This window comes from Rhinatrema bivittatum, chromosome 4 (assembly GCF_901001135.1).
Source record: "Rhinatrema bivittatum chromosome 4, aRhiBiv1.1, whole genome shotgun sequence".
Taxonomy (NCBI): domain Eukaryota; kingdom Metazoa; phylum Chordata; class Amphibia; order Gymnophiona; family Rhinatrematidae; genus Rhinatrema; species Rhinatrema bivittatum.
Window position 1 is genome coordinate 111,438,663 of NC_042618.1, and position 23,495 is coordinate 111,462,157.

Genomic DNA, 23,495 nt, shown 5'->3' on the forward strand with positions numbered 1-23,495 from the left:
TTTAGTTGTTTTTGTTTCCTTAATACCACAGTTACTGTTCAATGTAAAGGCTTCGCCTAAAGTTATTAAGTTACTTGTAAACCGATGCGATGTGCAAACGGATGTCGGTATATAAAAGGTTTTAAATAAATAAATAAAATAAATAATAATGCATGCCTCCAATGTAAGAGCCTAAGCTCCCCTGCATGAGGCGTTGAGTAATCCAACTCCATAAAAGCTGGAAGCTCTACTGTCTATCTAAGATGGAACGCCGCAGAAAAGAAGGCACCATGCATAAAGGTACCCCTGAATTAGACATCTGTAGACATCTCAACTCGACAGCGCCTGGAGCTCCGAAATTCTCCTGGCTGAACAAATAGCAACCAAGAAAACCACTTTAAGAGTCAAGACTGAAACCACAGCTCTCTTTAGTGGTTCAAACAGAGCCTCACACAATTCTCTAAGGACTAGAATCAGATTCCAAGAAGGACAAATGTTCCATACTTGAGGACACAAATTCTTAGCTCCCTGAAGAAAACCATAGATCATTTGGATAGAGGATACCCTTGCACCTTACCCCAGAGACAATTCAATGTTGCTACCTGGACACTCAGAGAGTTAAAGGCCAGTCCCTTGACCAGAACCTTTCTGTAGAAAAGCCAAAATATGTGACACCATAGCCTGAATAGACTGAAGCTGCACTTCCTCAACAGCAGACTAGAACTCGAAGATCCTCCAAATTCGCACATAGGTCAAGGATGTAGAAGGTGTAAATAACCGCTTCGGAATATCCCCTCCATCAGTTGTCTCCTCTCAGAAGTGAAGACGCGAGACAGAAGTGAGCCACCTGACCCAAAAATATTGGGCCCTGGTGGAAAACAGTCAATTGAGTTCTGAACCTCAGGGGCCCGTCTATGGCCATGTTGATCAGATCTGGAAATCACGGTCGATGTGGCCACTTTGGAGCTACCAGGATCACGCTGCCAGAATGTTTCTCTATCTGCTGTAATCCCTTGTCCACCAGAGGCCACGGGAGGAAAGACAAAGAAGAATCCCTCAAGTCCACGACAGCACCAGAGCTCAGATTCCTTTGTACCATGTTCTGTTCAGCGGCTGTAAAACTGCGACGCCTTGGTGTTCTTTTTGGTTGGGATATCCTCATCTTCCGTGAATGAGACATCGCTGCCTCCAACAGCTCCCATTCCCCAAGGTCTAACTTTCTCCAACTGATAAAATCTGCCTGAATGTAGTTCACTTTGGCAATGTGGGACACTGCCAGCCTCTCCAAGTGCTGTTCTGTCTAGAGAATCAACTCCCGGGCCTCTCGAGCCGCTGCCTGATTCTTGGTTCTGCCTTGACGGTTGATGTAGTCCACTGTTGTTGCATTGTTTGATAGGATGCACATTGGAAGGCTGCATAACCTTGGCAGACAGGCAAGCAACACGAAATGCACTACTCTCGTCTCTAACCGATTGATAGGCCTTGAGGCCTCCTGTTTCGACCACTCTTGCCACACTGCCCTCCATCCAGAGAGGTTTGCATCGGTGGTGACTATTACCCAGTTCAGAATCTCCAATTCCACACCATGCTTGAGATGGTGCGAGCAAGCACCATGAAAGAATGTCCCTGGCTTCCCCCTCTAACGGACGAGGAAGATGAAACTCTTCCAATAATGGATTCCAGTGGGAGAAAAACTCCCTGCAGAGGCCACATATGTGTGAATTCTCAATGCATTAATTCCAGTGCCGAGGCCATAGAAACCAGACCTGTAAATAGTTCCAGACCCTGGGCACTGAAAGCTCTAGCAGAAGCCTAATCTGTCTTTGCAATTTCAGCAATCTCTCTCCATGTGAAACACTCTCTCCACTAGTGTGTTGAACTGAGCTCCCAGGTATTCCAAAGTTTGTAAGAGGACTAAATGGCTCATTGCTAGGTTCATCACCCATCCTAAAGACTTCAAGTGCATCGGTACCTTTTGTACCGATTGTTGACAAAGGTCATTTGATTTTGCATGAATAAGCTAGTCATCCAGATACAGATACACCAACACACTCTCCTTTTGCAATGTGGCTGCCCCCACCACCCTCACCCTTGGTGAAGGTACGTGGAGCCGTCGCCAGCTGAAGAGAAGGGCTCAAAACCGAAAATGTTCCCTTAGGACCATGAACCTCAGGAATCTCTGGTGCTCCGGCCTGATGGCTATATGCAGATATTCCTCTATCAAGGCAAGAGATGCCAAGAACTCTGCCTTGTGTATCGCCGCTATGATGGACCTCAGAATTTCCATGTGGAAAATGGGGAACCTCGAGAGCTGCATTTACCTTCTTTAAATCCAATATCTCTTGAATTGGATACAGGGGAGAATAGAAACAGGATGCTTAACTTAAAATTGACCTCTGGCCACACTTAGTATATTCAGGGTCTGAGCAACAGACTCTGGCCTCGCTGAGCACGTTCAGGGTCTGAGCCAACAAACTCAGCAAGACATCTCTGTGAAAAAAAAATCTGAGTAGAGTCCAAAGCGGCTCTCAATCATATACAATTTCTCGTTCTTCTAGAAGTGAGAAAACCAATTCCCAATTGGAAACCTCAGATGTCTCATGATCCACACCCCCTTGAACATTACCAGGGACACCCTCCTTGTGGTATTTGTCCACTGTGACAGACAAATGGGAGGCCCAAGCATGTGATCCCTACATAGTAGGGTTGCTTTGCCTTCGCTGAGTACCCCTGCAGAAAGGTCTGCAGGCCCTGGAAACATTCCACCCAGAAGGAGGAGGATGGATCTACACCATAGTCAATAGGCCCAACCTTGCTCTCTCTAACCTCTCTTGAGGAAGCTTCTGCTCTTAGGAACAAGGGAGGAGAGCTGACCATTGCCTCGCCTCCCCCTCCAGAGACCCCATAGGCCGAGGGGATGTCCCAACATGGCCAAAAGCTGTAGTAGTCAAATTGCTTTGAGCATCTAAACAGCACTTATACAAACGAAGAGAGAGTGAGGACTGAATTGCTATCAGACGGCACACCTCACAGATAGCAAGACACTTGCACCGGCTCATCCCTGGCACCTAGCTTTCCTGAGCTTTGGCTCTAGGCAGCCTCCTGGGTGCACACCAATGACACCTGGGTGTTCATGCACACCCTTCCAGGACGCATGCAAATATGCCCTCAAGACTATGTCGCAGTCATACATATGCGCACAAGTACCCACACAAATATGTGCTTAAGTCTAGGTCGCAGACGTGCATGCTCAAATCTAGGCATGGCCTTACGCACACAGGTCCCAGCACGCAAGAAAAAAACCGCTGCAATGGCCTACCACATGGCAAAGTAAATCCTGCCTGCACATTCAGCGCGTTTAGGCCCGGATCCGTTTGACATCTGGCAGCAAAAACCATCGGCCTAAAGAGCTTCTCAACAGTTCAGGCCTCTTGACTGGCTGAGAATCCATGGAGACTGGGGCCAAGAGCCAGCATCTTGCTACACACGCTTTGTACATAAACTAATTAAAACCGGCAGAAGACCTCTACCAGAACCAGAGACTCATCCTCAGTGCAAATGCCTCTTTGCCCCTCTGTGGGACAGGGAACTGCTGGCGATAGTTGAGGGGATTCCCTTGCCTCTCCCACTGATGCTACTAGTGAATTGAAAATGGCTGCCATTTCTGGGCTGACGGGAAAGCCTCAGTGCTAGACCCTGTCACCCATGAGGCTTGTGCTACCAATGCAGTCATGATTGACGCAGACCCCCAAACACTTTTGCTTCATGAACACGCTGTTCCTCCCTGCATCCATGGCACCACCATCACCTCAACGGCAAGCAGGGGAACAGTCCCTCAACACCACGGAGCCAACACCCAGTCTCCTCCACAGGCAGAGAAGCTGCTAAAAAAAACCCATCAGTGACCTCCCCAGGCTGCTAAGGTAGCTTCCCCCACCCCATTCCCAGAACCCCGCTGCTGCACCTTTGGTGCAGAGGTTCAAGTTCCAGAAGCGCAGGTCGCATGGCAGATCAGAAAAGAGCCAGACTTACAATACCTACTCCCTAGAATGGAACACAGAGCTGCTAGCAGAAATAAAGAAAGTCAGCCAAATTAAAAAAAAGGACTGACTAAAAGAGAACAGCCGCCCTGAGCCTGTAGCTGCCTCAGCAGCTTTGTGAAGGGGAGGGATCTGGGCCACCAGATTTACACCCCACAGAAGAAAGGAGTGAGTGTACAAAAGGGTCACAACCCCTAACTCGTCTACCTCGACCAGACAGGGAAGGACCCAATAGGACCCAAACCCCCCCCCCCCTGGGAGGAAGGCTCATAAATCCAAAACAGTCTCCTGACTGCTTAACTGCAGGTTTTGCACCATCTATGCACCATCTACCATCTGCTGGAGACAGGTCAATACTGAGGGACTGCAGGTGGCACACTGGGTTATGTATAGTGTCAGTGAAACCTTCTGTCTCCATCTGCTGGTAGGGAGGCAAAACCCAGGAGTCTGGACTGATCTAGGTACATACAGGCAACCTCTTGATCTCAAAATAACTCGTGGTTGCCCTCCTCTGAAAAGCAAAATCTAGTAACACCACTTACAATATTTTTGTTATATTTTCCTTTTTAGTTTGTGCCCTTCATTTTGTCTCTGAAGATTTCATAACAGAGTTTTGACAAGTTTAGAATTACTAGTGCAAATTCAATAAGAAGACATGGACCTTAGTAATAAATCACCTTTCTGCACGCCTTTCATGGTGATTAAAGTACATGCCAATTTTATTCACTAATTTAAAGTCTAACTGCTCCAAAAATGCCATATTTATATATACTTTTTTGGGAGGGGATGCAGTAGCCTCCTGTTCCTTTGGGCTTTCGGCTCCAAAGAATGTGTCCAGAATCCGCTGCCATGGTTCTAGATTCCCTGCCAAACTCACATAGCCCAGTCATTGTTGTGGTAGTCCTCAGGCAGGATCACACACCGCACACCTTCCGGAATCATGGGCCCTATATGTTTAGCCACTAGGCATCACTGTTGCTTGATGATTGGGACTTCCTCCTTCCAAAGACTGTCTCCACAGAGTTCCCACCGCAATTGACTCAGAGAGTAGAAGACGTGAGCCATGAATCACACACAGTATAGCCACAGTACCTGAATGTAATTTGCCTTGAAGTGCTTGAAAGGTGGAATATTAATAAAGCATGGATGTATTTACATTTTATAATTATATTCCTTTCATACAGTGAGCTTTCCGTTTACTTTCCATTGCTTTCATAGCTATATCTTTGATAGTATTTTCATTCTTTTTCCATATATTCAATGATTTAGACTTAATAATTTAGACTTGAACCATTTTCTTGTTGGGGGAAAGTTTGTTGTTCTATGTATCTGTTCTCTCTCTTTTCATAGAAATCACCAATTAAGATTTATTAATTCCACCAGAATCAAAATAGCAACATCTGGAAAAAATCTCTCTGTCCTTTGCTGCTGGTTTAGCCTGGTGAGTGAAGTTGGCTGCTGCCATCACTGTCCAAGTGCAGGCCCTCCATTTGCTTGCACGCGGCTGCTTTGCACATTTATATTGCTTCAAGGCCAAGGGACAGATCTGAATGAATAGAGTCAGATGAAATCCAGGCCCCAGTGTCCTTTTAAATTAACCACATGTTTAAAGTAGCCAGGTAGGTACTGCTCTGCTGCCAGCCTCTCTTCATCTTCTCTCAGAGGATAACTTTCAAACAATTCTGGTGGACCTATATATGCACGTATATATAGGTCCATGAGTACAGGCTGCTTATGCGCGCATATGCTAATTTCTATGCCATTACTCTTAAAATTCACCCTTCAGTAGCAGTCAATTGAGGAATGGCCTGAGAACCACAGAAGCCAGGGTTCAAATCCTGCTTCTTTCACTGATGCTCATTGTGATCTTGGGCAAGTCACTTCACCATCCATTGCCTCATGTACAAACTTAGAATATAACTTGCCTTAAGCTCAGGTTTGGAAAAGTAAGTAAAGAAATCCAAACTCTAAATTCTAAAAGCACAAGCTGACTAAAAATTGCGCTTGTTATTATTGAAATGATTATTTTTATTTATTTTCTATCTTTTAGTACTTCAAAGCAGATTATATTCAGGTAATTCATATCTTTCCCTGACCCTAGAGGGCTCACAATCTGAGTCTGTACCTGAAGCAATGGAAGGAGAAGTGACTTGCCCATGGTCACAAGGAATGACAGTGGGATTTGAATCCTGGCCTCCCTGATTTACAGCCTGCTGCTCTAATCACTAGGCGGCTACTCCACTGTTTAGTGCAGCAGTCCACACTAGTTGAATTTGGTCTCAGCCGTCAAGGACAACCTATGCATAGTGCCACTATGTAAGCTTTAAGCTAAATACAACATTTACAATCTATTTTCTTTTAAACAATTTTAAATATCCAACATGATGCAGCAGCTTCAAGGGCAGCTGTACAGTTTGCCAAAAACGTGGTTTGCTACTTTTCTAGCGGGTTTTCCTAGAAAATAGGGGGATCTCTTCTGCACAGAAGTCCCTGTGTTAACCATACATGTTAACAGTCACTTTATATAAATGGCCTTTCTATAGGTTCTACATTTCTAAATGTCCATGATATTTCCTGTTTTATTGGGATATATTTGGTAACTAGGTTCCTTCGTTTTCAGTTTAAAACAATTTTCACCCCTGGAACCTAAAATCTGGGATACTGTTCTTAGAAATGCACGTAGGTGCTCCATCTCTGCAAGATTGCAAGAAAATTGCTTCAAAATGGCACCTTACTCCTGAGAAGCTGCACCGAATATTTCTTCAATCAAATCTATGTTGGAGAAACTGTGGTCTTGTTAGCTCTTTTTTTTTTTTATATCTGATGGCTGTGCCCCAAAATTGTTATTTTTTGGAAGACCGCACTCACATGGTTGGGTGGCACCTTGAAGGTTCAACTACCCTTTGAAGCTGGAATAGTGTTGCTTAACATTCCAATCCCCGGGTTGAATAGATATCAACAGAAATTTTGTATGCAAGTCCTTACAGCTGCTCATAGTGTTCTTGTCATTCATTGGAAAACTGAGGACGCTCCAGTTTTTTCAGAGGATATGGTAAAACTTACTTTTACAAAATTTGGAAGCCTTTCCTGGCTTAATATATCTTTTATCATACCCTTTGTATAGCATTTATATTTCTTGGGTTGCCTATCCCAAAGATACCAGTGGGAGCCGTTCTGTACCTTTTTTTGTTTATTGAGCAGTGAATGAGTATGTTTACCTGAAGGGGCATAATGGTTTCAATTATTCATTGTGCGGTACTTGACTTTTGGGTTGGCTGTCACTCTTATCTTCATGTTTTACACTACTCTTTAGCATCAAGAGAACTCTATGGGGAGGGTGGGGGTGTTCTGGGAACAGCACTGGATTTATTGCTTATTGAAAGGGCACATTTAAGTAATGTAATTACGGCAAAATCCTTGCACTGTATTGTATTTATTTTGGTAAAAAACGCAATAAAATTCAAATTGGAAAAAAAAAAAAAAAAGATTTTCACCCATAAATTCCTGAATTTTTCCCAAAGGTAACAATCAGTTTAAATCAATTTTCACCCTAAATTTAGGATGATTAAAAAGCTGCTCCACAGCTGCAGATGCATTGTTTCAAGACCTTCAGCCACTGCCAGTGTGGGCCAAAGCACATGCTGTGTTTCAAGTCCCATCCTCCACCAGTGAAAGCTTTCATCCTCCAATGCTGTCCATGCCATATTTCAAGACCCACCTCCTCATTCCCCATGTAGACAAAAAGCTTGCTATCTGGTACTGTGAATGTGTTTGAAACAGGCCCTGTCCACCAGAAGCACTTTCTGGCAGGCTCCCTGGCCCAGCACAAAAGCAGAAGTGCAGTGTTGCAGAGTCAGGGTGGGGGGAGAGAGGGAGGGAGATTCTCAGTGGGGTGGGAAGAGAGAGCATGCTAGACAGGGGATGGGATAGTGACGGGGATGCTGCTGAATAGGTGGGTGGGAGAATCTGTTATTGTTTTATTGTCCTGGCTTCTGCCCACCAAAATAAACTCATATTTACCCAGAATGAATCATTTTTTCAACTATTATGACAAGAACTGTTTTTGTTCTTGTCATAATAAATCCTGATAAATTCCTGGAAAAAATAAAGAACAATAAAAACTAAAAATAAAGGTCTCTATTGGTAACCCAGTCCTCCAGCAGCCACTTATCTGACCATGAAACTTGAAAGCTAAATTCTAAAAAAAAAAAAAAACCCAACCCAAAACAAATCAAAAAACACCCTCTGATCATAACGATATTACGATCCTTGCTGGCCCCACCCCCCTGACCTTTTCAGGGTTTCTCTGTTCCTTATTGTATTTATAGGTGACAAAGACAGATCTGGGAGATTTATGTGAACTGCACAGCAACATTCATGAAAATACTATGCAGAGAATGTCAAAGATGTTCTTTGTTCTTGTGCTACTGCCCTTTTATAAGGATTTCTAGGAGAAAAACAAATAGAACATCTTACTTTTGAGCGTGGGCTTTCTCAGGTACCGAAAGGCAACGAGCACACTGACTTGGACCAGAACGGTCAGTAGAAAAAGCACTTGGACCTGTGGACAACAAATTTGGATTCTCTGTTATTTATTCATTATTAGGACTTTCAGACCAGTGATCCTCTCTCATGTGCTGAAGGGGATGTTCACTTTGCAAGGAACCTTTTCACAAGCTTCCCCAAAACAGCAGAAGAGAAGTTGCAGCTAAACAGGAGAGTGATGCCATTTTCTTCACGCCTTTCCTCCTGTTCAAGAGTACCTAGATGCAAAGCCATTGCTTATTTAACTAATGCCAAATGTCAATGTCAGGTCACGTGAGCTTCATATGTGCCACCTGAAGGTTATTTAAAATAGCTCTGGTGCTGGTTTGATTGAACATGCTGGGGTACATTTTAAAACATAGCGCGCGCGCGCGAACAAAAGTATGCCGGATTTTATAAGATACGCGTGTAGCCGCACGTAACTTATAAAATCCGGGGTCAGCGCGCAAGGGGCTGCACATTTGTGCAACTTGCGCACGCCGAGCCCTGCACGTGCTGCCTGTTCCCTCCGAGGCCGCTCCAAAATCGGAGTGGGCTTGGAGGGAACTTTCCTTCTGCCTCCCCCCCACCTTCCCCTCCCTTCCCCTACCTAACCCACCCCCCGGCCCTATCTAAACCCCCCTACCTTTGTCGCAGAAGTTACGCCTGCTCGAAGCAGGAGTAACTTTGCGCGCGCCGGGCAGGCTGCCACGCGCCATGTTCCGGTCCGGGGGCTGGTCCGGAGGCCACAGCCACACCCCCGGAACGCCCCCAGGCTGAAACCACGCCCGCAGCACCGCCCCCGGATGACGCGCCGACCGCGTCATGCCCCTCGACATGCCCACCCCAAGAAAGCCCCGGGACTTATGCGCATCCCGGGGCTTTGCGCGCGCCGGAAGCCTATGCAATATAGGCTCAGCGCGCGCAGGGGTGTTTTAAAAGGGTTGCGCGCGTAACCCTTTTAAAATCTGGCCCACTTTGAAAGGCAGCATATGCCTGTTTAAGCGTGGACTGACACAGCCTCACTAATCACTTTTGGTGGCTTCAGTAATAAGAAGACTCCTTTGAGAAATGCTTTTACTTATGAAACACTGTCATGTTGGGATTTCTCATTTTGTTTCTAGGAATTGGATTTATTGAGATACATTTACATCTTTTGGTTGCATCCAAGTTTATATGTACATGTCTATCGAAATCTATAAATAGATATGCATACAAACACATATTATATAAATATATAATTTTTAGAAATGTCTTTGCAGTAAAAGCAGGAGCTGATAATTATTTTGAAAAAAAAGGTCCTTTATGGACAAGTGATTATTGCTGCTAAATGTGAATTGGCGAGTTGAAGGGCTTCAGTTCCCTCTGAGATATCTCTCTGCCCCTGCCTGGAGAGGGTATATCACTTTGGGCAGGCTTATAAAAAAAAAAAAAAGTCCTTTGGACATTTGCTAACAAGCCAGGTTGGCCCCTTTAAACTGATTCTTTTTTTTTATTTTTATTTTATCTGATGTGTCATATGAATACTCTAACAGCTTCTCTTAACTAAAACAGAAGGCATTGTTGTTGTTTTTTTGTCAATTCACATCTATTATTGTTTATACCAATATTTGCTTCAGAGGACAGAAGCAAAGATCTCAACACTTACTGGAAAACTATACTGGTGATATTCAAATTATTAAATCTATAAAAAAACAAGTAAACCACAAAACAGTGATAATTACAAGTATATAGTTTCTCATATTCAGAGAAAATTGTGCTTAGGGAGAAAGATGAGCACATCTGGCACTTGACATGTATGGGAGAAAACTTATATCTGCTCACTAGTTTTATCATGCAGAAGGAAATCATTAACTTGAATTGCTGGTGGCTGGGATACTGAAGAAAGCTTACTGAGGACTGGCAGTACTGTAAATCCCCTGACCATGTATCAGAATTATGCAAAGAATTCTGACAACGCTTCATTACCACCTTTCATTATCATCTTTATTACCCACCTTATCATGATAGCACCCAAAGTGGTTTACAACAATAAAACAGTTTCATGAAAATCAGTGCAAATATATAAATACATAGCAATAAAATAATTCAAAACACAAAGTCCCAATAAGAATCTTCCCATCCCAAATTCAATATTAATCTCTAAACAATAAAGTAAAATTAACACCGAGGGCCTGATTTTAAAAAGTAGTCACATACTTAAAATTAGGTTTTACACATGTAAATACACTTTACCTGGGTAACTGCGCTTTTGAAACTGCTACAATATAATGCCATTGAATTGTCCATATGTTATACACATTTATTTATTTAATAAACATGTTTTGCATACAGTCATTCGGTTTCGCCATCATATGCACTTTATAGGGTGAATTTTCATACATGTACGCCTGATTTTATAACATGCGCACGCAGGCACATGCATGTTATAAAATTGGGGGTCGGCGTATGCAAAGGGTGCACCCTGCGCGCGCGCTGATGCCTGCGGGCTTCCCCCGGGAGGGCACTTCCCACCCCTTCCCCTAGCCTTTCCGCCCCCTAATCTCCCCCCCAAATTGTTATTTTACCTTTTGAGCCTGCCTGGAGGCTTCTGGCCCCGTCCCCGCCCCTTTTGTAAAGCCCCAGATCTTAGACGCGACCCGGGGCTTTATGCGCATCGCATGGCCTTTATAAAATAGGCCCGGCATGCATAGGGCTTTTAAAATCAGCCCCTATATGCGTAAATGGCTTTTTAAAATTGCTATGATAGTATGCTACATTTATGTAGGCAAGCCCTTTGAAAATTACCTCCTTAATGTCCTCAGCATACTATTGTCAAATTGCTTTCCTAAGTCCATTATTTATTAGCCAGGTAGACATGGGGTTTGCCACTTTTAGGAGTGAGAAACATGGAATAGATTTCCCCTGCTGGGATTTCCCTACATACCCTTTCCTGAATTTTGGACAACCAGCCACTAGAGAGAGCTGTAGGAGAATTACTGGAAACCAGAAAGGAGAAAATGTCATTCTTGGACAAACTTGCTGAAAGTAGTTTGAAGGGAATCTAGTCTAGGAAGCTAGGTGAAAGTAATTAGGGAAACTGGGTAATAGAGAAAAACAAACAGCTGGTAAAGAGAGAGAGAAGCAGGTGCTGGGATGTCATCAGAAAGACAGAATTCAGGATCTGACCAGGAGTCTCCATCTGAAGTCCACAGCAGGCAGCTGCCTGGGAGCTCAGCAGCTTCTCAGTCTACAAAAGCAGAGGTTGTTTTCCTGCTGCATGGAGGTATGCTGGCTTGTATGTAAAACCTTAAGCCACTGAACTGAATTGTGACCTGTAAATAATGGACCTTTGAGTAGAAATAAAGAAAGAAAACCATACCTGCGTGTCACACCTCATATCTGAGAAGGGGAGAGAAGTAATATCACCTCAAAGAGCTTAATGAGGAGAGCACTACCTCTCAGATCCAGATTGGTCACTGTCCGAGACAGGATGCTGAGATTGATAGATCATTGGTCTGAGCCAGCATGGCAGGTATTATGTTTATTTAGACCTCTAATTCATTTTTTTCCAGCTTTTTTAAATCGGCACTTTCACGTTCATGTTGCCGTACACAAAATTGTTGTGGTGTGTTCCCTGGTCCTGACTTCCACTGCAGGGGTATACATTTCAGATGTCATTTCTTGGCTGTGCACAAGCTCCCTGCTGAGGGAATCCTCTACATACCTCATATGTAGTACTGACAAATTTTTGCCCAGTTTCCAATTTGCCATGGGTGCAGCATAAACTTGCCTGTGCCAGATTCCTCCCTCTCTGTGGCAAAGAAGAGATTTTGAGCCACTTGCACCAAAAGCAGGCTTGTCAGTAACCTTCCTCTCCTGTCCAATCAATAGGGAAGCCCTGTTGCTTGACTCCTGCTCTTAGCTATATTTTGTTTTATTCTTTTAAACTTCTTAAAGGGACCCAAAACTCTCTAAGTAACACAAACAGCCTTAAAGAAAAGAAAGCTTTCCTGAAGAAGGCTTCTTCTAAAGGACAGGAGGGATCCAGAATAGAGGGAGAAGAGGTCAGGGAACGAAGGAGCCAGCACCACTGACTATCAAACCCTCCTCAGAGTCAGGGAACAAGGGTCACTGACCCCTGCTCATCCCAGCTCTACAATGGGGATGGTCCCAAATCAGTATCTAGAACCCTGGTTGTAAATCTTTTTCTCCACTGAAGATTTTGCACTTCCACCATCTCCTGAAGACAGAGAATACCGAGCGACTGAAGGTGGCACACTGGCTTATGTATCAACAGTACAGCAAAGCTTTTCTTCTCTCTCCATCTGCTGGAAGGGGAGAAAAGCCTATGCATCTGGACTGATCTGGGGGAATGATAAGGAATGACAAATTTTCACCTAGCTTCAAATTTGCCATGTGTATCAAAAATCATGGAGAAGATAGTAGCTGGTCAATTAAATCTGTATTGTGATGATACCTCTATTCTTCACAGATTTTGCTTCAGGAAACATCAGAGTACAGAATACTCGTTAGTGATTTTGCTCAATATGCTGCACATAAACTTTGATAAAGGTATCGATTCCACAGTGGTGCTATTAGAACTCACTGCAGCATTTATTACAATAGATCATCAGATTTTGGAAAAACAATTACTGCTGTTGAGTCATACAGTTATTTGCTTTAATTAAAATCAGTTCTTGTTCTCCTCAACCTAGCCCATTTTATTCAATTTATATTTGCTAAATTAGCATGACTGATTACAAATATGGGTCTTTCCTTTTCAATGAACACTATTGATATACAACTTTGCATATATTTGTGTAATAATAGAGAAATGGTCTTGGGGACACTTAGGAAGTAATTTTGAAAGGAATTACACATGTAAATGTAATATGCTATTGTAGCAATTTTAAAAAGCCATTTACACGCATAAAGGGCATACATGTAAATATCCTATGGACAATTCAATGGCAATACTGTAGCAATTTTGAAAAGCCCACTTATACAGTTAAAATGCATTTATACATGTAAACCCATTTTTAAGCATGTAAATGCTTTTTAAAATTGGTCCATTAATGATTATCTCTCACAAATTTCTATCTGAATGAAACTGAATAAGCTCAAGTTGAACTTCTCAAAATCAGAGCTAATGTATGGTGAGAAAACCATCTTTAATATTCTGTGCTCCTTAGATTACATTATCCCTTTGAATCATGTTCATATGCTTGGAGTCTTAGTAGATTCTCAATTAAAAATGGCTAACCAAGTTTCAGCAATCATAAAGTCTTATCACCTATTTTCTTTGATTAGTAAAGCAGCTAGGACCATTGTTAACACTACACAATTTGGCTACAGTGATTCGATCTTTGATATTTAGTCCTAAATAATATATTAAAGATTGAACCACTGTAGCCAAATAACCCATACAACATATGCCTAAACATGTGTTGTATGAGTTCCAAATAATATGCCTAGGTGTTACAGACTGTTCTTCTGAGGATGAAGAGGAGGTATTGTACCTGGGCAGGAGTGAGAGAGGCTAGGTAGTTTGGAACCAATATCTTCTGCCTGAAGCCAATTGCCATTCCCCACAGGTTGGGCTCTTGGCTACAGGTGGCTGCCAGGATTTACCAGGTGGAGCCTGGAAACCAGAAACACAGCTGGACCCAGGAGTCGAGCCAAAATCCAGGAACAGAGCAAGAACCAGAATACAGCAGGAAATAGGCTAGGCAACAGGGGTATCATGGAGCAAATTCTATGAGGGCTGTAGGACCAGCAAAGGTGTGCCAGGTTAGGGCTCCTTATATCCAGCCCTCAATTTGGGACACACCTAATGCTGATCCAATAGGGAGCATCTAGAGGCGGGTCTTCCTAACTTTGCTTAGCTAGCATTGCCTACAAGATTCTTGGCATGTCAGAGTCCCTGTGGCTCCAGCATCCTTTGGTTTGAATACCCAGGGCTGTGGATTCACTCTCCGCTGCCCCTGACACTAGGATAATTAATGAGTTAAGCAAGAAGGAACATGCTGCCTCTTTTACCGGCTTCCTATATTACATTGTATCCAGTTTAAAACTAATTGTGGTTTTTACAGCTTTTAATAAAATGTCTCAGGACCTCCGAGGGTGCTCTTTTTGCCTTGCCCTCCCTCACTGAAGGATATCCAACTTGAAGGCACTAGAAGGAAAGCTTTTTCTTATACAGGGCCTCAAGCTTTGGAATCATTTGCATGAAGATTTTCTTAAGATAGATAATTGTCTGTCCTTTAGAAAGAAATTTAAAGCTGGATTTTTTGAAATGGCTCTTTCTAATTAAGTAACAATTGCTGTAAAATTCCTAACTTTTTCTTTGATTTAACTTTGTCTTGTTAAAATTTGTGTTTTTTGTTTCTTTTCAATTCAATTTTATTACTGAATTTTTTATTATTTATGGTTATTTTTTCATGTTATGTCATGGTTTTATGTTACAATTTAGATTGATTTTACTGTTTTAACTGTAAACCATTCTGAGCATTATTTTGTGGGGAGGCAGGATATAAAATTGAATGAATAATTAACTAGGTAGACAGGAGGCTGAAACACAATAGAGAGAGGTCCTAATATGGACTACCCCATGGGGCGATGCATACTTTCTTTTGAAAAGGTTCCCCTATTTTTTTCTTTCTTCATATCCCCTCCCCAAATGAGTGGCTCAGGTATCCAGATATTCCTGTGTTGGCCAAGGACTGGAAGAGGAGTTATCTGACACTCAGCCCTTCAGCACCACTCTTTTGCTAGCAGGAGTTGCTCCACTATCAGAACACTCCTGCATGCTAATAGCATCACCTCTACAATATGCCCAAACCCTGCTAGATAGATGACCAACGTAAGTTTCCTGCACTACAACAGAACCACAGGCTGGCCCTAAAAAGTTATCTTTATCTTTTAAGTATAAGACTACAGAATATCAACATTCATCAACCAGGGAGCAACTTCTCTTCTGCATTTCCCTCACTAAGCAGGCATGTCTCCTTTTCTAATTTCTGAGCTTTTTTCTTTCTGCCTTACATTCTCCACTAAAACTCCCTTCATTTCAATGTGCTTATCCTGAACCTTAATGCCATTGTCTCTAATGGGTTTTCATTTATCATGAATCTTCGTACTGCTTCTCACCATGTACTCCTATTAAAGTATGGCATCCTGGTCAGGGTGTAAGGAATGATAAAGCAGGTTTGCTTACTGTAAATGTTTTCCGTAGACAGCAGGATGAATTAGCCCTGATCTGTGGAGATGATGTCATCTGGCAGCACTGAATAGTCTTGTCTCTCTAAGCTAGTAGAGCATTGAGATCTACTGAGCATGTGTGAGAGTTCCCACGTGGGTGTTGCCTCAGGAGTCCTCTCAGTCCATGTCAAATCTAAGCAGTGGGATAGTAGACTCTCCAGGGAGGAAGGTGGGTATCTCATGGCTAATTCATCCTATCTATGGAAAACAATTTTTACAGTAAGCAAACTTGCTTTTTCCATCGATAAGCAGACTGAATTAGCATGATCTATGGGAAGTCTTCAGCTGAGAGTTGCAGTGGAGCATTTACTGTGTAAGCAACTCAGTAGACTATCATGATACTACATGGTGTAAAATACTGCCTGATCCACCACACAATTTCATTTAAAAATGTTTGTATACTACTTCTTCATAAAAGAATACTCCAGTAAAACATAAAATGAAATCAAAACATTGCAAAATTAATACAGCATAAAACAAAGATAATACATACAAGGAAAATTAGAAAATACATGAACTGGCAACACAGCGGGGGATGAAAAAGGCTCAAACAGGGACTAATGGATTGAACGCTTAACTGCACAAATAGGTCTAGTTTTTTCTTAAATTCTTTGAAGCTGGATTGAAGCCTTAGAGACTCAGGGAGTTCCATAGTATGGGACCAGCGACCAAGAAGGCACGCTTTCTTGTTAAGTCTAATCTGGCTATTTTTATGGAGGTACATCAAGGACACATTTGTTTACTGAATGAAGATGGCAGGTAGGTTGATAAATACATAAACTTGAGCATAACCCAATCGAGGAATTCTTATAGAGGAGGTTGTTAATAATGGTTAGGATTTTAAACTGAATGTGGTAGGAAATGGGAAGCCAGTGTAAAGAACTGGGGTTATGTGATCTCGGTGTTTTGCTTCAACCAAAATACATGCAGCTGCATTTTGTATCAGTTGTAAGGGACGAATAGCAGTAGATGGGAGATCGAGATATAGGGCTTTACAATAATCAAGGCCTGTAAGAATAAGGGCTTGTAATACAGAATGGAAGTCATGAGGGTATAATAGTGGTTTGAGATGTTTTAATAAATGAATCTTAAATAATGATGTTTTTAAGAATGCAGAAATGTTGTGAGACATGGATAAGGCAGAGTCAAGAGTGGCTCCAAGGTTACGGGCTTTCGTAGAAATGGGAATTATATAATTATCAAGGTGGAGATGAGTTGGAGGTAGTCATGAGGATTGTGGGATTGTAGACAAATGCAGTACCTCAGTTTTTGAGGGGTTGAGTTTCAAACGGTTGTGTGCTAGCCAAATATTAATAGAGTTAATGCAAAGTTTCACAATGGAGAGTGTGTGTGAGCAGGAGGTACTATAGGGAACAAAGAACTGAATGCCATTGGTGTAGATTTTAAAATCTATGCCTAGACCTGCCAGGAGATGGCACAGAGGGAGAAGGTAAATGTTAAATAGTATGGCTGATAGTGATGAACCTTGAGGAACACCAGATGGAATAGTATACCAGTTGGAATGATGCGTACCTATGTTTAGAACATAAGAAATTGCCATACTGGATCAGACCAAGGATCCATCAAGCCCAGCATCCTGTTTCCAACAGTGGCCAATCCAGGCCACAAGTTCCTGGCAAGCACCCAAAAACTAAGTATATTCCATGCTACTGATGCTAGCAATATTTATTTATTTAAAAATTTTTATATACCACAAACAATAGGACATTTACATGTCCGTCTAGGCGGTTTACAAATATACATACATAAGTTAAAATAATCAAACACAACAGATTTAAACATAATAAAGGTCTAACAGTATATCATATTATTGTAGTTAAGTTATATTGTACGCAACATTGAATAAATGTGTTTTTAGCATTTTCTTGAATTCTTTATGGTTTGATAGAAGTCGAAGGCTTTCAAGGAGAGAGTTCCATAGGATTGGACCGGCAACTGAAAAGGTTCTTTTACGGATTAAAGCCAAGCAGTGGTTATTTTCTAAGTCAATTGATTAATAGCAGGTTGAAAATAAGAACATAAGAGGTAATGGACTTCTCCTCCAAGAACTTATCCAAACCTTTTTTAAACCCAGCTACACAAACTGCACTAACCACATCCTCTGGCAACAAATTCCAGAGTATAATTGTGCGTTGAGTGAAAGAATTTTCACTGATTTGTTGAGGATGATTGGATAAGAAGGACCTGAATCAATTGAGAACTGAACCAGTAATGCCAATTGATTGGAGACTAAATAGCAGTATTGCATGATGGTGCACGAGGGTGTAAGGAAGAGGGATTCAGTTTTGTAAGGGTGGAACCAGACTGCTGGCGCTAACCTTTAAAAGGGAGATAGAGCAGCTTTTAAACTAGAATAAAGGGGAAAGCCGACAGTCGCTCAGCAGCACATGGTTCGGAGGGAAGTATCTTCAAAGGATACTAATGATGCATTAGAATTACGGCATCCCGACAGTGAGGTTCCAATAATAAGAAAATTAGTCCAAGTGCCTGTAACTAAAAACTCACCTGAGCTAAAAAATTCTAACTTATCCCTTTCGATTAAAAAGCAGAATGAAAATACAAACAAAAAACAAACTTTGAAATGTTTGTACACTAATGCCAGAAGTCTAAGAAGAAATATGGGAGAATTAGAATGTATAGCAGTGAATGATAATAGTAAGTTCAGAATAATATCATAAAAGGAAACTTTTATAACTTTCTTTTGGGGGGAAGAGACCTCATATATGTAGTCAGAGAGCACTGTGTTTATATGCTCTCACTTTCCTGCTATACAGCAACCCCCCTAAGGGTAATTTCACTGGATCGCATCAGGGAAACGCTGTAGCGGATTTAAACGAGCAACATTAAAACTGAGACAAGGAGATCTGTGGAGCTAATTAAAAAGACACATTGAGAGCCCCTGACAAAGCAGCCAACGAAACATGAGCCATGTCGGGCAGTCCGTTGTGCACCGCTCCTGCAGCATCTAACGCTCAACTTCCACTGCAAATGATATGTGCCAGTTTTTGCTATTGTATAGCAGGAAAGCACATAACTAAAATTATGGATATTGCTTGTTGATCCAAGAAGAAAAACTTGCAAAAAATAAGAGGGTCAGAGACCAATGATTATAAATTTCAAAGTGTAGTAAATATGAAATACCAGTGAAATTACCCTTAGGGGGTTGCTATTTAGCAGGAAAGTGACAGCATATAAACACAGTGCTCTCTGAATGCATATATGAGGTCTCTTTCCCCCCAAAAGAAAGATATAAAAGTTTCCTTTTATGATGTTATTCTGAACTTACTATTTAACAGCTACATCATATAAGCAGTTTTTGTTGTTATCAGTAGCAGTGAATGATGACATAGACTTAATTGCATCTCAGAGACATGGTGGAAGGAGAATAACCAATGGAACAGTGCTATACCAGGGTACAAATTATATCGCAATGCCAGAGAGGAGCACCGGGAGGCGGGGTGGTGCTTTATGTCTGGGATGGCATAGAGTCCAACAGGATAAACATCCTGCATGAGACTAAATGCATAATCAAAACTTTATGGGTAGAAATCTCTTGTATGTTGGGGAAGACTAGAGTGATAGGAATATACTACCGTTCACCTGGTCAAGATGGTGAGACAGACAGTGAAATGCTAAGAGAAATTAGGGAAGCTAACCAAATTGGTAGTGCGGTAATAATGGGAGATTTCAATTACCCCAATATTTGCTGGGTAAATGTATCAATGGGATATGCTAGAGAGATAAAGTTCCTGGATAGAAAAAATGACAGCTTTATGGAGCAATTGGTTCAGGAACAGACAAGAGAGGGAGCAACGGTGGTGGTGGTGATCAAATCTGAATTAATGACTGGATGGGTGACAATAAGCAAATCCACGGCTCTCGTGCTAAAGTTTCAAAAGGGAAACTTTGATAAAATGAGAAAAATAGTTAGAAAAAAACTGAAAGGAGCTGCTACAAAGGTAAAAAGTGTGCAAGAGGCGTGGTCATTCTTAAAAAATACCATCCTAGAAGCACAGTCCAGATGTATTTCACACATTAAGAAAGGTGGAAAGAAGGCAAAACAATCACTGGCATGGTTAAAAGGGGAGGTGAAAGAAGCTATTTTAGCAAAAGATCTTCATTCAAAAGTTGGAAGAAGGATCCAACAGAAGAAAATAGGGTAATGCATAAGCGATGGCAAGTTAAATGTAAGACATTGATAAGACAGGCTAAAGAGAGAATTTGAAAAGAATTTGGCCGTATAGGCAAAAATTCACAGTAAAAACTTTAAAAATATATATCCGAAGCAGAAAAACCTTGGTAGACTGGAAAATTGGGCATCCAAATGGCAGATGAAATTTAATGTGGATAAGTGCAAGGTGATGCATATAGGGAAAAATAACCCATGCTATAGTTACACAATGTCAGGTTCCATATTAGGAGCTACCACCCAAGAAAGAGATATATGCATCATAGTGGATAACACATTGAAATCATCAGTTCAGTGTGCTGCGGCAGTCAAAAAAGCGAACAGAATGTTGGGAATTATTCGAAAGGGAATGGTGAATAAAATGGAAAATGTCATAATGCCTCTGTATTGCTCCATGGTGAGACTTCACCTTGAATACTGTGTACAATTCTGGTCGCCACATCTCAAAAAAGATATAGTTGTGATGGAGAAGGTACAGAGAAGGGCAACCAAAATGATAAAGGGAATGGAACAGCTCCCATATGAGGAAAGACTAAAGAGGTTAGGACTTTTCAGCTTGGAGAAGAGATGGCTGAGGGGGGATAAGATAGAGGTGTTTAAAATTATGAGAGGTCTAGAACGGGTTAATAGAAAGACTAGGGGGCACTCCATGAAGTTAGCATGTGGCACATTTAAAACTAATCGGAGAAAATTCTTTTTCACTCAATGCACAATTAAACTCTGGAATTTGTTGCCAGAGGATGTGGTTAATTCAGTTAGTGTAGCTGTGTGTAAAAAAGGATTGGATAAGTTCTTGGAGAAGTCCATTAAAGTGTTCAATCACACCCCTCCTCCACACACCTGTGGGCTGTCCTGTTTGTGCATTTACCTACAAATAGGCATGTGCAGAATTACAATGCCATCCTCCAGAGTTGACCATCCTGGGTCTCATAGCAAATGTTATAACTGAGACCCCCAAAGACTGGTCTCCCACTTCCATTCGCCCACAGACTCTGAGTGACCCTGGCATCCAATGTAGAGAGGCCCGAGAGGTCAGCATCCTTTATATTAAGGATTATTATTATTGATATTTTGATGACACTGCAGTCTGACTGTGACCTGCATAATGAGTGCTGGATACAGTAGTCCTACACATCAATTGGTATGCTCAAACTTTTAAAAAATAGACATATGACAACATTTTGCTACTGTGATCCATGCATTAATCACCAGCCAAACTGTCTACCATGTTTCCCTATTCAAGGACATCTCACAACACAATGCAAAGCAACTCCAGTGTTGTGTCTGTGGACCCTTGGGCCGAGGCGAGATTGGTGCTACCTGCAAGGAGAAGCTCTGCAGGTTCTCACCATCGGCAGACAGACCCAGGCAAAGCAGAGACTAATCAGTAATTTCAAATATTCCAGCCCATATTCCCCTCGGGTTGAGACTTTGGGTGCCAGGGCCAGCAGGACTTAGGTGGTGTCTCTGCTGATGGTAGAAGTGAAAGTCTGTAGTTAGTTATGATTGGAGGCAGGCGGCAGTTAGGCATATCTGGGATCCAAAAGTGGTCAGAGGCAGGCAGTGGTTAGGTATATGCGAGGTCCAGGCAGTGGTCAGAGGCAGGCGGAGGTCAGGCTTTTCCAATATCCAGGCCGAAGTCAAAACCCATACTTGTGAACTCTCCGAATATGACCTGGAGACTCAGGGTTTAGAGACCCAACTCTGGATCTCTGGGTTTTAAACATCCTCCCAGTTCTGTGTAGCTTTTTATGTAGCACAAGGTAAAGAAATGGCAAGCTCTAGGAAGCAGGAGAGGCAGGCAGGAAGCCAACGGGGAGAAGCCTCTCAGCCTGCAACTACTTCCCCCACCTCTCCCTTCTGATTGGCTCTGGGTAGCACATGGAGCCAATCAGCAGTGAAAGGAGGGAAAACAAGGGCTGCAATCAGGAAAGGCTTTGGTTTCCTTCCTTCATGCTGCTTCAGTCTTCCAATGCTAGCTGAGTGGATAAAGAAGAAGAGAGAGTGACTGACTGTGAGGCCAGTGAGAGGAGAGAGCAAAAAAAGGAGGGGCAAGAGTGTGTGTGTGTGTCAGAGAGAGGGGCAAACAAGAGTTGGGGGGGGGGGGCAAAAAGTTAGGATGAGAAGACAGAGCAGTGATCAAAGGTAAGAAGAGAGCAAAAAAGGAGAGAGATGAGAGCAAGAAGAGGGGGGAGGGAGGAGGAAGATAAAGGGGAAAACAAGGGTGTCAGAAGGAGATGACCCTGGATTGGTTGAAGGGGGGAGAGGGATCCAGGAAGATAATGTAGGAGGAAAGGTAAGAGGAATGGAAAAGCGAGCATGGGAGAAAGAGGAGTCGAAACAATGAAAGGAGAGAATAAGAAGAGGAAGAGGGGGAAAACAGGAGAAGAGGCTAGAAAAAGGAAGAGAAAGTATTAAAATATCTGCAGCTGAATGAGACAAAAAAAGAGGAAGAACTGAAATAGAAAAGGAGAGAGGACACTAGAGAGAAAAAAAAAAGAGAGACAAGGGCAGAGAGAAAAAAAAGAGACAAGGGCAGAGAATGAGAAGAAGGAGGTTGAGGCAGAAACCCCGAAGGTTGGAAACTATTTTATTATCTGCTAGAGAATATTATTTTATGTATTTATTTGATTTATATTCTGCTTTTTGACACTTCAGAGCAGATTATATTCAAAGAAAGAGTTCCCTAGGGGGTGGAGGAAAAAACGAAAAAGTCTTTAGTGCAAACACCATTCTTACCGCCCCCCCCCCCACCTCGCCCCGCTCTAATCTCAGGATGAGCCAAACTCAAAAGTTCCCAGGTACGTAAAAACCAGGTATCTGTCCGAAGGAGAATGAGTGGGTCGGATAAGCAGGGCAGGCACACAAGGGCGAGGACGGACGGGATGAACATAGAAGACAAGTAAGACAAAGGATGAAAACAAGCTGGACAAAGACTGAAGAGAAGCTGGACGTTGGGACTGGGCTGGGTAAATGTAACTTCAGGACTTGCTAGAGACATAAAGTTCCTGGATGTAATAAACGACTGCTTCATGGAGCAATTGGTTCAGGAACCAACGAGAGAGGGAGCTATTTTAGATTTAATTCTTAGTGGACGCAGGATTTGGTGAGAGAGGTAACAGTGGTGGGGCCACTTGGCAACAGTGATCATAACATGATCAAATTTAAACTAATAACTGGAAGGGGGACAATATGTAAATCTGCAGCTCTAACACTACACTTTCAAAAGGGAAACTTTGATAAAATGAGGAAAATAGAAAGGTGCAGCTGCACAGGTTAAAAGTGTTCACAGGCATGGACATTGTTTAAAAATACAATCCTAGACGCGCAGTCCAGATCTATTCCACTCATTAAGAAAGGTGGAAGGAAGGCAAAACTATTACTGGCATGATTAAAAGGTGAGGTAAAAGAGGCTATTTTAGTAAAAAATACATCCTTCAAAAATTGGAAGAAGGATCCATATGAAGAAAACAGGATAAAGCATAAGCAATGTCAAGTTA

The 23,495-nt window shown here is 42.2% G+C and overlaps 1 protein-coding gene across 4 annotated transcripts in view; it reads right to left on the reverse strand.

Moving 5' to 3' along the window:
- Positions 1-23,495, reverse strand: part of TMEM62 (transmembrane protein 62) — a 144,870-nt gene that overhangs the window by 26,548 nt on the left and 94,827 nt on the right. For all 4 annotated transcript variants that reach the window (XM_029598681.1, XM_029598680.1, XM_029598682.1 and 1 more), the window contains one exon: positions 8,496-8,580. In XM_029598681.1, the coding sequence (XP_029454541.1) occupies positions 8,496-8,580 (85 nt within the window). The remainder of the gene's footprint in view (positions 1-8,495; positions 8,581-23,495) is intronic.